A 17,089-nucleotide genomic window follows, 5' to 3' on the forward strand; every position below is an offset into this window, starting at 1 on the left:
CATTGTTTTTTTACTGTATTTGAAGACTCCCAAGCCATAAAGTTTCCTGGGATTGCAGTTAAATGATACAAGTGACAAAAAATAAGAATCCCTACACAATCAAATTCTTTGTTGGAGAGAAACACAATAATTTCACAGTATCACAGTATCGCCAAGGTTGGAAGAGACCTCAAAGATCATCGAGTCCAACCTGTCACCACAGACCTCATGACTAGACCATGGCACCAAGTGCCACGTCCAATCCCCTCTTGAACGCCTCCAGGGATGGTGACTACACCACTTCCCTGGGCAGCCCATTCCAATGACAAATGACTCTCGGTGAAGAACTTTCTCCTCACCTTGAGCCTAAACTTTCCCTGGTGCAGCTTGAGACTGTGTCCCCTTGTTCTGGTGCTGGTTGCCTGGGAGAGGAGACCAACCCCTTCCTGGCTACAACCACCTTTCAGGTAGTTGTAGAGAGCAATGAGGTCACCCCTGAGCCTTCTCTTCTCCAGGCTAAACAATCCCAGCTCCCTCAGACTCTCCTCATAGGGACAACGCTTAATGCATTGTCTCTCTTAATCAGTGCTACATTACATTGAATAAATGATACACTGAACACAGAGATGATTGTGCTGGGTTGCCTTATGTTCCAGAGATGTTTATGAAATTTCTACCTAGGGATTATTTTCTTACGAACTTTGCTTATCCCAGTTTCAATAAAGCTGTTTTGGAGTGGTTTGTATTGACAGAACAAATTATAATCTGCCATTATGATCAAAAAAGATTAGTGCCATTAGAAAAGGAAAAAAAAAAAACCCAACCCCCATCAGATTATTTTTTCATCATTTTTATTGTGTACAAATTGCAGTGTCTCATGTTGACATGGGTCTACATGGCTGTGAAGTCTTACTCAGAACTTTGGCATTACATTTTAAACTACAATAAACTCTGTACATCCTGCAAAACATAAAACTTTCAGTATTTCTAGTGTTGTTTTGACACATACTAGTAGAGGAGGCATGTGAGTTTCTTTAGCAGCTAAATTTTAAAGCCTTGGTAGTATGACCAATCTAGAGAACCTACTTGCCAATACTTCAATTTCATTTCTAAAAGTTCCTTTGTTGGAGTCATCAAATATCACTGGGTAGCTTAAATTAATAAAATGTTTTCTAAAATCAAATTGTCTGTGTCTCAGATTTTAGCCAAAGATGATCTGAGAATAAAATTTGACCTAGTTAAAATGAATACAAATATGGCAGCGGACCTTGAAATCCCAGAGAGTTAAGTGTCAGCATTCTTAGAAAAGCAGTAGGATGAGAAGCAATTCCAGCTACAGGGCATATTACTGAATTAAAGTACTGTACTCCAAGATGACTGAAGGTATGCATAAATTCTGGCATTGTAAAGTCTACAGCACCCCTAATAATATTTTCTCTGCAATTAAAATTGTGGCTAGACAGCTGAAGGGGATGGATAATTACTAGCAATTAACAGCCTGATCGCATGAGATGCTGAGGACTCTCCACTCCTTAAGAAATTACTGAGAATTGCAGTTGCTTACCATTTTGTAGGTTTAAATCCTTTAACACTGAATATGAACTGATGATCCAGATATGATACCTGAAGTGGCTGCTGTGGTGCCATGTGCAGAAACAGTATATACTATATCAAAGTATTATTTAAATAAAACCCCCAAACCAACTCCCAAAACATCCTTCCTTTAATAAACAAGGAAAACATATATATGTATTTCATTTGGAAAAAATACTTTGTTGTCAACAAGCATATCAAATCTAAAATATTCAGAGGAATCAGCTTGCATTTAGTGAGCTGAATCCATGCTTGGTCACTTTAATAATATACTTTATGAGATTTTGCCTTTGATGTCTATTTAGTGGGTAGAAACCAATGGCAGGTTATCAACAATTAAAACCCATCTTGACTTTTGGTACGTGGTTGGTTTTATTTGGCCAGCTGAGTGTGTATTTGCAGCACATCATACAGCAGTTATTGAGCATAGTACTTTATGTATTTCAGATCTTCCAATAGAGCTGTTACTAACACAATTTACTTCAAGAAGCTTGGCCAATAATTTAAAAAGGAACTGGGAAAAAAAATAATGGTGGCATCTTGTCAGAGGCTTTGTCTGTCATGTCTCTCTGCAGGGGTGCTGCATTTACACATCTTTGCATTTGGGGTGACCTAGAGAGAAACTGCTTTTTAATCATAAATAGACATGTATTTTCACAGCTCTGTGGATAAGAGCTATGGAAAGTTACTTTCTTCTCTGTCCTAAAGTTTCTGAATGCTATTAACTGAGATGTAAGAATTACAGAATTTAAGTTAATTCCTAACTATTCTGTGCGAAGAACTAGGGAGGTGATTCTCCCCCTGCACGCTGTACTGGTTAGGCCACACCTTGAGTCCTGTGTCCAGTTCTGGGCCCCTCAGTTTAGGAAGGATGTTGACTTGCTGGAACATGTCCAGAGAAGGGCAATGAAGTTGGTGAGGGGTTTGGAACACAAGCTCAATGAGGAGAGGCTGAGGGAGCTGGGGTTGCTTAGCCTGGAGGAGACTCAGGGGTGACCTTATTGCTCTCCACAACTACCTTAAGGGAGGTTATAGACAGGTGGAGGTTGGTCTCTTCTCCTAGGCAACCAGCACTAGAACAAGAGGACACAGTCTCAGGCTGTGCCAGGGGAGGTTTGGGCTGGATGTTAGGAAGAAGTCCTACACAGAGAGAGTGATTGGCCATTGGAATGGGCTGCCTGGGGAGGTGGTGGAGTCACCGTCATTGGAGGTGATTGGAGGTGTTCAGAAGGAGACTTGATAGGGTATTTGGTTGCATGGTTTAGTTGATTAGGTGGGTTGGATTAGTTGATAGGTTGGATGCAATGATCTTGAAGGTCTCTTCCAACCTGGTCTATTCTATTCTATTCTATTCTATTCTATTTTTGTTACCATTATAATTTTAAACACTAGGGGAGAAATTACAAGAGGATCATGTCTAGGGTCGTGGCCAAAGTGATACTGTGCTCAATATAAGAAAAATTAGGAATTTTTAACTTAAAGGTGCACAAAATCTTACAAATGAAATGAGAAAAGGAGACCAACTTCAAGAAGAAAAGTTATGTAACTAAAGGACTGAGTTTCTAATGAAACACTGTGGTAGGCAGATTAAAGGATAAAAAAGAAATGATGAAATAAATGGATAAAGGTAATGGACAGCTAAGAGGGATTACTATGAAGAACTGACATAAAAAGCTGAAGGGAGAAGCAAGCATGAAATCTTTGGATTAACATCTGAGAATTTGATTTTGAAGGTAGTTAAAATATTAGTGGTAGCCTTTATATAGATTAATTGCAAAAGGGATTTGTATGAAGAATTCAATAATAAAAATAAATTAGGTCAAAATAACCAGATCTTGTAACATTAAGCAAATCACCCAACTGAAGAAGAATCTGAATGGCTTTACATAACTGACACAATGTAAGAATTTTGAATAATGTTCCACATTTTGTTCTACCTGATGAAATAATCTGGAAAAACTCAAGTGCATCCTTAGCACCTGAAAGCCCAGCTCTGTAGTGTCTTCAAGTGAAGACTTGTTCTGTCTGAACAGTGTGATAACATCAATGGATTTCTGATTGCTTAAAAGAATTTATGTCTCTTTTTGCTACATTTTTTAAATGTATTTACATCATTGTCTTCACATTTCCTGATGATTAGGTTTTGGGGGTTTGTTTTGTTTTGTGTTGCCATAGCACCTAAAAGCCTAGGTGGCTGTCTGCAACCTGGTTTCATATATAAAGATAGTACAGAGGGTGTTTGTAAGCATCTGTAGGAATTCAGTACTTCATGGCCTCCCCCTTAGGCTGCTTTGTTAGAGCCATTTCGTGATTATCCCATCTAAAATCATTACCGTAGAATGCACGAGAAGGTTTAGTTGCTGGTTTAGTGCAAGCCCCGTATTCAGTTCACTTCCTTGGTAGTTTAAATAGGTCTTTACACTCAAGTGACTGAATTGCAGCTTCACGCTCTGGAGGAATCATCTAACCAACCGTTCCCCAAAGGAGGGAGTAGTCTTGCTGCCCTCCTCACCCCTGAGCAGCTATTCCTGCATCCTTTGTGCTGACAGTGGTGTCTGTGAGAGTGCTCTCACTTAAAGCAGAAGCAGGTGACAGAACTGAACTGGCAGAAAATGAACACTTCACTGCAGCATTAAACCAGCACCAGTGCTGCTGCCAAGGAGCAAATGAGTCTTCTCCCAGATGCACTGCTGTAGGATCCTGGTGGCTCCCAGTGTCATTCTGCAGTTGCCAGAGCATAAAATCTCCATGTACATTCTCAGCTAAAGGGATAATGATAACTGTGCAGACTGGGGGACAAGACATTTTTTAGGTTATTGATCAAAAAAATGTGGCCATTATTCTATCTGACCCAGCTGTAAATCTACTGTACAACTCAGTCCAGATCTTCAAGTGTGTGAAAATGGTTTGGGAAAGCAGTTCCATTCTGTCTTTAATTTGAATCACTGCGGTAAATATTAAAGCTGGTGTCCTACCTACATAAGGCTTTTTACACTAGCTGCCCTGTTCCAAGAATAGCTCGTTTGGGGATGCTGCAGGAGAAGGCGTGTTTGAGGTCTTTCCAAGTCAGGGCATTTAAAGTGAAAATTACAGTTTATAGATGAACCAAAACGCCTAAAATGGATTATTAACCTGGGAAAAGGAAGAGCAAAACACTTTGCTCATGAAATGAGTGTTGTTGCTTGCAATGCTATCAAAATACTGCTTATGTGACAATTTTGTGTGAATTCAGGACTGTTGTGGATTGTCACCCGCTGTGCTACGTGACCCCTCTCTGCCCAAATAACCTCGCACGAAGCCACAAATTTCAGAGCAACTCTTAAGCTCAAGCTACAGATGCCTGTCTTCCATACACGGTTAAAGCAGCTGCCATAATAGCACGTTACCACGAACTACCGCCGCTGTTGCCACAGATGTAAACACACGACAGTCACTAAACAATGACAGCGACAAAATGGATACGGATGCTGTATGACTGGAAAAGCTTTGCCTAGCTACTTTCGCAGGTAGAGGAGACTAGTTACTAACATTTACAGTAGGTGGCGGGTTGTTCGTTGACAAAAGGGGATGTTATCGCGATAAGGGGGAGGGGGGGTGTGGGCGTATAGTGTGTATTGGGGGGTGGAAGGCAGACAACTAGAAGCTCCAGCAGGAAACAGAAACCTAGGGGGAGGGGAAAAAAATCAGTTTTAATTAAACTCTGACTTGACAGTGACACGGCAGCAAGACGGTATCGCAGTACAGTCAGGGAAGTACCTCCGCCCGCTGGCGACAGGACTGTTTTCCTTTCCGCGAAGGAGAAGCCGAAGGGGTGGCAGCGGGAGCGCGAAGTCGCTGCGGGGCCCTCACCGCGGGGTACCCCGGGACCCGCTGACTCTGGAGAGGCTTCTCCCCAGCGCCCCTCCGGCTTGTCAAAGGCAAAACCAACTCGGAAAAAAGCTTGTCTGCAAACGGGACCAGGGGCGGCCCCAAAGGCCTCCTCACCTTCTTCCCTCCACCGTTCGGCGACCTTTCTCTCCTTGCGGACTGACTTCCCTCCTCCTCCTGCCTCGCGCCGGTCACGCTGCGGAGCCGCAAGGGCAGAGCAGCACTCCCCCGTTAGCGGCGGGACCGACGGCACCTGGCAAAGGGGAACACGTAGCTGAGGCCACGTTGTATGTTTGTTTGGAGCCCGGCAAGGTGCCGTCCCGCCTCTCGCCTTGAGGTGGCCGGTTGCTGAGCCGGCTTGGGGCGTAACCTATCCGCTCCTCCCAGGGGCGTTGAGGAGGAGAAGAAGGGTGACTCGGCCGTTCTTCTCCCCACGAGCTGACCCTGTACGGGCAGTAAAGGAGGCGGTGCTGCTTCGGGGACGTCCCCGGCGGGATGCACGGCTAGCGGCGCCTCGGCCGAGCGCAGGCCCCGTCAGCTGCACCTGGCTCCAGGGGAGAAGCGGACGCGGACTGCCGCGCCCTCCGACTGGGGACCTGCCATGGAGAAGCAAGGGGAAGACGAGCCATTCTCTCACCCCCTAGAGCCGGAGCCCGAGCCCGAACCACAGCCGGTGCCGGCACCGCCGCCGGGGGAGAAGCGCTTCAGGCTGTGGTACGTGGGCTCGTCATGCTTGGACCGGCGGACCACGCTGCCCATGCTCCCCTGGCTGATGGCTGAGATCCGCCGCCGCGGGCAGCGGCAGGAACCTGGCAGCAACCTGGGCAGCGGGGTGCCGGCCCGAGAGGTGCTGCTGCTGCTGGGTTCACCCACCCTGCGCTGCGTGCCCGCTGGACCCGGCAGCCCCGGCCGGCCCGGCAGCCCCGCGCCCGCCGTCTTCATCTTCGAGCACAAGCCACAGCACATCTCCCGCTTCATCCACAACAGCCACGACCTCACCTATTTCGCCTACCTGATCAAGGCGCAGCCCGACAACCCCGACTCCCCCATGGCTTGCCACGTCTTTCGGGCCACCGACCCCAACCAGGCGAGTGGCGACAGGGGCAGAGGGAGGGGGCACTGTCCGGGATTCCCCGGCTTCTCTTCCCACTCTCGCATTATGGGACCCCAGGCGCTGCCCTCCGCAGCCTCAGAGGGGGTCGGCCTGCTCGAACGGGGCACGGCAGCACTTGCGGGGAGTTGCGAGACCGTCATTTCCCACATACCCACTCGCAGAGTCGAGGGGGAGCCTGCCTGGAGCCAGCTGTGCACGCTCCGCTATGTCCGGGGCAGCCGTCCTGGGGTGGGGGGCGGCATTGGCACTGCACTGTGCCGAGCTACTCGGAGTCTGTAGAAAGATAGAGGGAGCGCACAATCCTGGATGGGCACGGGGTGAGCTGCCATCCCCTGCCCCTAGTGCACGGTGCACCCACCTGCCAGGTGTGGAGGTACCGACTTCTGGGAAGCGCAAGTGTGCTGGGAGATGGCGACTCTTTCTTCCCGTCCCCCTTCCGTCCGTGGGGAGGCCTTTCATCCTGCAACAGCTCCGTGGCAAGTACACAATTTGCTCTGTGAGCAAAGTGTGGAATTTGTCTTAGGTTGCCTTTGTGGCAGTGTAAGTAGTGGGAAGAAACGATATAGAGGGTTGTGCTTTCATGCAGACCCCCAGGGGTACAGAAACCATCCTTCAAAACCAGTGGGCCCAATTTTGCTCACGGGTCATGCTCCGGACACCTGGCCTTGATCAGGCACACTCAGTAGTGCTACAAACAGCCCTAGGTTTGGGTGGAGACATTGTTGATCAAGTGCCAACTGGAAAAAAAGACCTAACCATAAGACTCTCTTTTCCTGACTCTTAAGAGGCATTGGCTCATGTGTTGAATGTGCAGCAGACTCCTTTCTCCTCCTTGTTTAGAACATGTGAGCAATGGCAGCTAGACGAGTAGGTTTGATTGTTGGTTTAGCATGATGACAGCAACAAAAAGGCCTTTCAATAATAATATTTTCATTGAGTAAGTTAAGACATTCCTTTCAGTTTTCCCTGATGCATATGGAAGAAAAATGTGTGCAATTAGAGATGCTGGATTTTACCAAAACCACTTAGCTGACTTGTTTCGGTGTTTGCTGGTTTTGGTGGCTTTTTTTCCTTTGTGTGTTTAAGTGAAGAGGGTAGGAAGTATTAAGAAAATGACTGAAAAAGTTTTGAGTATATTAATTCTCGTCTGAGCTCATGTACTGCCAGAGATTATCACATGGGATGGATTTAGATGGCATGCATAGCTGTGTCTTGATCCATCATCAAAGATAAGACAGGCAGTGTCCCAAGTGGAGGTAACTATGCTTCACTTGTTGGCATCTGCTGCCACCATTGTGCTTTGTGCCTGACAGAGCATGCAGAAAGAGTGTGAAATAGAGGGGATAGTGCCTGGCAAGGGAGCAGACAATGTGCATTTAGGAGTCAGACCATACAAATTGAAGGCGTCAAAATCCTTACTGTTGGTAGAAGATGTTGCTTCAAATTTATTTCCAGGGTAGGTTTGCTGTGGTACCATGAGACTGTAGGGCAACTTCATTCTGTAAGACAGTGGATCCCTGCTACTCCCGTGAACAAGCAAAATGCTACATACATTTATGCTTGGGAGGCTGTTTCTGACTAAACTTTGTATCTACATATCTTCCCTTCTTCCCTTGTGAGGGAAAATATGTGCATAGAATTCAATCAAATTGATACTTTAAGCAAAGATTTCATACAGAAGGAAGCTATTAGTGTGAACAAGTTCTGTTTTATAAACTATCTTGTTCTTACAATACAGTTTAAATTTTATCTGTCAAGATTGATTTATTTTTAACCTTGTTAATAAAGGATCAGTCTCTTGCATGAGGGTTATTCAGCATGTGATTTCCAGACAAAGGGTAGTAGATGCAAAGCCAGTGATGTGATTCACAAGTATCTGACTAACAGGCAGGTTTTTTAAAATAACCAAAAGGGAAAAAAGGTGGTTCTCCCCCTCTCCGGGATTTGTTACCAGTTGTGGAGGCTTGGTTGCCTAAGCCTGTGCAAGTCTCTAGCTGTTGATCTGTGCTTAAGCCCAGGCCTGAGCAGATGAAAGAGACTGTTGGTTACTAGCTCTGAAAATCTTCCTTTAATGTTCTTAATTGTCATAAAATGCATGTTGTTCATGCACACTTTCAAGATCTTTAAGTACGTGCTTCTGTTTCATATTGGTTGTATATCTTTGTGGTGCCTATTAGCTTAGAAAGAATTTTTTACATCTGATATTTTAAGACGACCTCATTTTCCACTTAGGCCATAGGCACTTCCAGGCAGTGTAAGTTGGCATCACTACTAAGAGAAGTGATTCTGTTTTCAAGCTTCGACCTTTTGTTCCTTCCTCTCAGCTTTGTCCTTGTGGCAATATAACTGTTTGTGCAGCCACTTAATGAGCAGGATCAGGGAACTGACTGGTGTTAAACTTGGTTTTCCCCAGCCTTTACTGGATTAGATCCAAACTGCTTCCCATGTTTGCTTTACTATGCAACCCTAGTACTATTTACACCAAGACAGGCGTATTGAAGGCACGAGGTAGCAATGAGTGGCAGAGAAGCTTAAGGGTCAGATAGTCTTTCCAAAAGTCATACTGACTTCAGACTAACTGATGATGCCTGCAAAGCCATGGCGTTACCCATCTTGGCAGTGTTAAATTCAGCAGCATGCTCAGCAGCTCTGGGAAGAAGAAAGGGTGCAGGAGATGTGCCTTCTTTCGGTTAGAAGACAACTAGCCATAATTTTTTATGGTGGACGTAAATTATGAAACCTGGAGGATAACAGTTGACTTCAAAGACATTAACACTAGAGTGGTAATTAAAAGAATAATGCAGGTGAGAAATAATTTTTTGGCTTGGAGTCCATTACTTTGTCCACCAGTGGTGCAGCACAGTGTCTAGGAAGCATGTGTATTCCCTATGTCCTTGGAGGGGGCTGTTATTCACAGAATTTGCAGATTTCTGTAGCAGATGCCCAATAAAAAGACAATGCAGTATGTGCTCTGATAACATCAGATGGGAAGGTAGGGGCTTTTAATGTTACTTGCCATGACTGTAGAAACATGAGTGAGGCACTACAAAACACTTCCACTTTTTATCTGAAAGCCTGCAAACTGTGGGCAGAGCTGAAAGTAGGAATCAGTGGGTCAGCTTCTGTCCTGGAGTAACATTTTGGCACAGCTGTCAGAATGCAGATGGATATGAAGATGCTTTTATTAGGGGGCTCTCTTTCTTTTGCCCTTTAATTGCAGGGGGAAAGAAAACTTCTGGAGCCATCTGGTGAGGCTGGGAACAGAAGTTTTTGACTGTTCTTTTCTCTCCTCAAAGTTACTACAATGTTTGCCACTCCTCATAAATTTTCAAAGCAGAAGCCAGCTGAAGTGGATGAGGGTAGTTTAGTACTGGCTAGTAGCTTCTGAATCACAGCCAGAGATTTGTTAGTTTTGGTTTGCTATCATTTGAGAATTATCTAGGATGCACGGAGTCTGTCTGTAGAAAACAGATGACAGCTTTGTCTTGTTATGTTTGACAGATTTTCTTCACAATCCCAGGAAAACATCTATTTATTTATTTTAGATCCAAAAGTTAGAGTTTGTAAGTATGGCAGGCATATTCCTCTCCCAGATGCCAAGAGAAGCCCTTTTGATTAATGTTTTCAAGCTCAACTTCACACTTTTTTCCCATGAATCTCCAGTTTTATTCTATAAACCAGATTTTAATTCTGTGAAATCAATCAGTGCTGTTTGACAGCTGCCTTGAGTACCCTGCCCTTGGGGAGAAAGGCTGATGGTCTGATCACTTTCTTGACCTTTCAAAAAGGTATTATGTTCGTCTAAATTGCACATTTTCTCCTTGAAACATGAATAAGCCTAATTTGGAGGATTAATTTTTTTTTTTAACCTGAATTGGCATTCTACATCTAATTATACTATAATTGATTCTTAGTGAAGATAGTTGTCTCATCCAGTTAAGCAAGCACTTACTTGATGTGTTTTGTATTTCATTTAGAAACCTTATAAGCAATGATCCAAATACATTGTTCCAAGCTTTCAAAACTAATCTGGGCTGATTAGAAAGGAAAAATGCTCTGGTGCACAGACCTGAGTGGAGTTCAGCTCTTCTGTGTGTAATTTGTAGCTTGGGTGTTCTGCTGCAGCCATGTATTAGGGCAAACCAGAAATAATGGAGCATTTTCCTGACAGAATTAAGCTGTAATAAGAACTCGAAAGCTAGTGGGCCAGAGACAAGAGATGGAAGCAGCCTGCTTGTGGCCTGGATCCCTAGATGATCTGCTATGTCATCCCTGCAAGGGCTAGAAGTCAAAAATACTTGTCTATTTCAAGAGTGTGTTAGTTGTCTATTAGAGAATGTATATATGTAAAGCAAAGCTGTGATGTGGTTTATTCTGAGGAAAAAGGTATCAGTATGTAGTCGTTAATTTTGGCTGTTCAAAGGAGACTTACGCTAGAACAATATGATGTTCTGTAAGGCTCCTTATTGAAGAATGTTAAGTGTGGCAGTTTAGGCTGGGTGCTTCCTGGGCTGCTACATAAGTTACACCTTCAGTGTACAGGGTCCACCCGGTAGATAGGCACAGGAAATGGCCTGTTTCTACCCATAAATCCTGCACCCTATAAATCCCTCTGCAAAGTCATTCTCTTTCTTCTCTCTCTTCTCCCATGGGAGATGCCTCCCTATCGGGTAAACGGTGGGGGAGTATCTCAGGCCTCTTAGGCCTGTTTAGGCCTAATGCCAGGATAAGGAGGGGGACAGTCTCAGACCTGGCCAGCCTAGGACTAGCCTTAGCAGTATAGGGGAAGAAGGAGCCCTGGGGGTTTTGAGTGCACCCTTAGGTGGGGAGAAGGGAAGCCTGGGACTTTTGGGTGTGGTGCAAGGGACTCTGTATTCTTTGGGATACGTTTATCACTATGTTCTGTAGTTTCATAGATCATAGAATCAATAAGGTTGGAAAAGACCTCAAAGATCATCAAGTCCAACCTGTCACCCAAGACCTCATGACTACTAAACCGTCATCAATTGCTTTTCCATTTAAATTTTCCATCACTATCCAATCCGTTTGTGTGAGCATCATTCTTTTGCCCCTTTTGGAGCAATAAATGATGTGTCCTGCTCTAAACCAGGACAGTAAGTTAGAAACATGCAAAAAAGGAAGTTCATAACATTTACATTTGTATTTCTTCCATGCTTTGATTTTTATGTGAGATTACAGCATGGGCTGAACATTGGCAAAGTCTTGGCACATTAGCATGCATATGCAGCATTACTGCATTTCATATTAAAAATATTGCACAGGTTGAGTCATCTGATAAGCTGTGGTTTGAATAGGAATAACAGGCATGATAAAAAGTATGGGCTCTGGGTTTTGGAGGATTTTACAGGAATTGGGGACATGCATGTTTGGTTGCTAGATAGACTTGAGTGCACTGCAGACAAAAGAAGTAGTGTTGTTTCCATTAGAAAGATAGATTATCCCAATTTAGTAAGAAAGCAACTCTTGGAGAGACCAGAATACAACTTTTTTTGAAGTCTGTGTGGGTCAGAATTTCATTCGAGGTGTGAGTGAAGACTCAAAACAAAGCATGGATGCTAAAGACTTTGAATGCACAGTTGCTCAGTGAGCAGCCTCATTATCTCCACCTACATGGACTGTGCAGCCTTAGATGAAAGGTCTTGCCCTCCCTTTTTTTGTTCGAGTTTTTTTGTTTTGTGGTTGTTTTTTTTTAATGTGTGTGCTTTTTTTATTGGTTTGTTTAAACAGTATCTGAGTTAAGATTTGGGAAATGGAATAGAAAGTTGAAAGCTAAAGGTTTCATTTTTGTTTTACTTAATGATAGATGGCACTTCTTCCCCCCCCACCTTTTTTTTATTCCTGAAAATGAAAGTGCTTCTCAGTTTGTACTTATTCATAATATTCTCCTATATCCCAACCAAAAGAAATAATAAACCCAGTGAAGTTGCTAACTGTTTCTAAATTGGTGGTATGTAGCTTTTTTATCCTTGATTAATATTTAGGAGAGAAAAGAGTATTTAAAAGCCTTCCATGTCTTCTGTATTTGTAGAAAGAATTAATTAATTTTTCTTTCTGCAGTTCTGAAAATCATTTTCAGAAATGCAAAATTAAAATTTAGAATTGTGTGAAATTTTACAAGCTCACTGAGAATGGCTGTAGATCATACAGTAGCCGGATAAGAAGGCTGGCTGCTTTATTTAAAGACAGGAGCTTGTATACATCTGATCATACCAAATGAAAGTTCCTGTTCTGATTACCCGCTGGGTGTTTTTTTGGCCTGTTTTTCAAATGTAGAAGCAGTTCTTTTAAAAACTAATTACATAGAAACCTGATTTCCAAAAGGTTTGACTAGCTTGTGTGCCTTGACAACAGGGAGAGTCTGATTTTTCTAGAGGTGGTGAAAATTTCGGATCAAAAGGCTTGAAGGCTATTGAGACCATCATCAGTAAATTTGCAGATGACACCAAGCTGGGGCAGGTGTTGATCTGTTAGAGGGTAGGAGAGCTCTGCAGAGGGACCTTGACAGGCTGGACAGATGGGCAGAGTCCATTGGCATGAGATTTAACACATCTAAGTGCCAGGTTCTACACATTGGCCACAACAGCCCCATGCAGTGCTACAGGCTGGGGTCAGAGTGGCTGAAGAAAGAGACCTGGGGGTACTGGTTGATAGTAGGCTGAACATGAGCTAGCAGTGTGCCCAGGTGGCAAAGAAGGCCAATGGCATCCTGACTTGTATCAGGAATAGTGTGGCCAGAAGGAGCAGGGAGGTCATTCTCCCCCTGCACTCAGCACTGGTCAGGCCACACCTTGATTCCTGTGTCCAGTTCTGGACCCCTCAGTTTAGGAAAGATGTTGAGTCCAGAGAAGAGGAACAAAGCTGGTGAGGGATTTGGAGCACAAGCCTTATGAGGAGAGGCTGAGGGAGCTGGGATTGCTTAGCTGGAGAAGAGGAGGCTCAGGGGAGACCTTATTCCTCTCTATAACTACCTGAAGGGAGGTTGTAGCCAGGAGGGGGTTGGTCTCTTCTCCCAGACAACCTGTGACAGAAGGAGAGGACACAGTCTGAAGCTGCGCCAGGGGAGGTTTAGGCTGGATGTTGGGAAGAAGTTCTTCACAGAAAGAGTGATCGGCCATTGGAATGTGCTGCCCAGGGAGGTGGTGGAGTCACCATCCCTTGAAGCACTTAAGAAGGGACTGGATGAGGCACTTAGTGCTATGGTTTATTTGATTAGATGGTGTTGGGTGATAGATTGGACTTGATGATCTTGAAGGTCTTTACCAACCTGGTTAATTCTGTATTTCTGTACTGTTTATAAAAGTGAATGCTAATTAAGATTTTGATTTCTAAACAGTTGTTGCAGAACAGTAGCGTGAGTGACTCCTACCAATTTCTACTCTTTGCTGAAGTTTGGTATAGCATTTGATGTGCACAGCACATCCTTTCTCAATTTTTTTGTGTTTACCTTCCCTATTTGCCTGGAACTCCATGAGCAGCTTGAGTTACTCTGAGGTAAGGTGGTGAACATTGTGATGAATTCTAGGGACTGATCACAGAGATTGCTCTCTAGGCTGTAGGTCATGCAGAGTTTTCAACGGCATTGTCATGGCCCCCCTCATGGCACCAGCTGTCCTCTGCCACCTGGTTTTGTTTTCTTTGTGGTTTCAGGTAGTACTTCAGCTTCACAGAGAAGAAAAACAAAGTTTATTTCCATGTGGCTTTTATGATTTGCCCAGTATGAGAACCGTGACATCGTCTACCTTTGCATTCTGCAGTTATGAGGCACCTTAATGCATGACTTAGTGAAAGTCTCGTGTAGGTCATTAAATGTGGTGCTTGAGGGCAGCTTGAAAGCATGCTTAAGGCAACAAAGTGAAATGACCTAATTCTTAAATAGGATCTGTGCTGTTCTAAGTTCAGTATAGTCTGTAATATAATATCTATGACCTTATGTTCTGACACAAATAGGTACATCAGAACCATATGCAGTAACTTGGGTTCCAAAATAAAGTGAAGCATTACTAATGCAGGGTGTATGTGTATGACATGTCACAAACAACTTCATCTGCTCAGAAGAGGTCCTCAAAGTGTGAAAAGACAATACTGAATGACGGAGGGTGGGGTGGAAGCACAAAGTGTGGAAGCAGTTACCCCAGGGATGCATGACTACCTGACCTCCCATTTTTGAGATCTGTTTTGGGTATGAGAACATGCATCCTTTTTGGATACATGTGTTTTCATCCATGAACATGGATTTTTTTTTTTTTTTTTTTTCCTCTTCAGGTGTATGTATTAAGTTAACAAGTGATAGATCAGTGAGGTGGGTATATAAATGTTCTGGTCAGTCCTTTAGATTTGAAAGTACTCTGATAATTCAATCTTCCTCATGGCATTGGTCAGAGATAAGCCTGTTTGTGCTGTAAGGGATTAGTTCTAATAGTATGGGACTGTAAGGTAAAGGTCTTAAAAAAAACAAACAAGCAAACAAAAGCACATGCAGGTACCTCAAAGGGCTCGTTGTAGCCCATGTTTTAGTCTTAGCTTTTACATTTCTAAAAAAGTTAACTATATCTTGAAAAACCCAGTTAGTCTGTTCTGAATACAGTTATGCTTTGCCAGCACAAAATCAACCATTGCCTGAAGCTGCATTCCCTTGCCTCTGCGCAGCAGCCATACTGTTTGAAACGAGCAGCATCGTGTCCTGCTGTTTGAAGTGAAGCCTGCTTAACACCATCCCTCTATTAAGTGAAATCAGCTGCTTAGTCCTCACCCTCTCTGCTAAAAGGAATTAGGTGTTCCAATGAGAAGTTAATTACTCAATTCTCTTCTGGAGAGGGTGGTGCTGCTGGAATTTCCACTGCTCCTTGAGCAAACTCTCTGGGCATAAAAGGAAAGCCATGGCAGCAGTGTAGCCTCTAGGTATTGTTTCACCTTCTCAAGGTGTAATTTTGTGCAAGGCCTTTAGCTGCAGTGCTTAAACATGGCTTTACTGTCCTTTTACATGTTTTACTTGCTTAACTTAACAAAAACCTGCCATATGTACTTCAAAATCTGTCATCCCATGGAGGCTGTTCAGGCAGGGTAGATGGCTGATGCTGGGCACATGTATGGAATGTCATAATTTGTGTTTTTTATTGTTCAGAGCCCCTGAAAGATGTCCCAAACTAAGACACACATCTCCTGGCTTTAAGTTACTTGTAATAGTTGCCTTTAGCTCCTCCCCCAAATCTGGTTGCTTTCACATGAAATCTATGATTTTCTTTTTTTTTTTTTTTTTTAAAAACCATTTTCTCTCTTCATATTTAAATAGGATTACACAAATGAGCTTTTAGGGAAATCTGGAAGGGCAATATGGTAAAGTGTTGTTTGGGTTTTGTATTGTGGGTTTTTTTCTTGTTCAATATCTCTAGAGCCACTGAAGATGAGTAGGATTCTGCGGTATTGGACCCATGGCACTTTTCTGAAGTATTACAGTAATTTAAAATGCAACCATGAGAGAGATCCTTCTTCAAAGCCTGTGTGAAAGACTTGTTGAAACTATAAGATAAAACCAAATGTGAAAGAAGTGTGGCTTTTTTCCAACTCCACCATCTCTGTCTCTTGTTTTCCCATTCCCATTACAGCTGACTTGAAAGTATATTTCAGTTGGGAAGTTCATTTTTGCACATTGATAAATCTTAACAAGCAGCTTGCTCTGTTAAAATGGCTGGGGTTATGTTTTATTGCGTTATTTTTCTTGGCAAGAACATCTAGATCTGCACAGTACTGTGTAGAGATCCTTAGCCTCTGGGGCACAGCAGTGACTGCTTTCCAGACTGTTCACAATTTTGTTTTTCCTGGCAAGATTAATAAATATTTATTTTTAAGATGCTGCTGTTAAATATATTTCAAGTACCCTGTGGCACTCCTATGGGTTTCCTGTTATGCTCATTGCGGGGCGTGGGGGGAAGCAATGTCCCAGGAACTTTGGGAATAGTCAATGATTTGTGGGTTCTAGAATATTTCTGAGCTAGAGTAAATATTCAGTAAATAGAGCCATGAAAACACAGAAGGTACAATGCTAACTTGTCAAAATGTATTTTTATTTGCCTTCTCGCAGTTTGTTTCATGCTTTGGCTTGATTATTCCTGACAACTTGGTATCAAGTTACAGTAGGGTTTCTAAATAAAACCAGAAGTAGGGTAGCACATATTTAACAGAGACGCATTTGCCAGGGAGTAACCTGTTGCTTTCTTTAGGACCTCTTGGCTGGAAGGGCAGGGAAAAAAAAAGGCCCATAAACTCCAGCTAAACCCTGTGCTGAAAGCTGGTATATAACATTGAGGTTGGTGTCTGCAGCACACTGCAATTACACATGCAAAACTCTGCGCCTCCTGCCTGCCCCAGCTCTGTCATAGTGCACAAAACTATGGTAAGGTGAAAAAATGAATTCCTGGTAGGGTGCAGGTTAGAAAGAAAAGGGACTGTGCGTATGACCTGCTCCCTTACTTGGCAATGGAAATAAATACCAAACTGCCCTTGCTGTCATGATATTTT

At 43.5% G+C, this 17,089-nt stretch overlaps 1 protein-coding gene across 2 annotated transcripts in view; it reads left to right on the forward strand.

Annotated features, from left to right (window-relative positions):
* Positions 1-5,902: 5,902 nt before the first annotated feature.
* Positions 5,903-17,089, forward strand: part of TBC1D4 (TBC1 domain family member 4) — a 114,959-nt gene continuing 103,772 nt past the window's right edge. For both annotated transcript variants that reach the window (XM_054163009.1, XM_054163010.1), the window contains exon 1: positions 5,903-6,526. In XM_054163009.1, the coding sequence (XP_054018984.1) occupies positions 6,041-6,526 (486 nt within the window). In that variant the 5' untranslated portion in view covers positions 5,903-6,040. The remainder of the gene's footprint in view (positions 6,527-17,089) is intronic.

Source organism: Dryobates pubescens, chromosome 7 (assembly GCF_014839835.1).
Source record: "Dryobates pubescens isolate bDryPub1 chromosome 7, bDryPub1.pri, whole genome shotgun sequence".
Classification (NCBI taxonomy): domain Eukaryota; kingdom Metazoa; phylum Chordata; class Aves; order Piciformes; family Picidae; genus Dryobates; species Dryobates pubescens.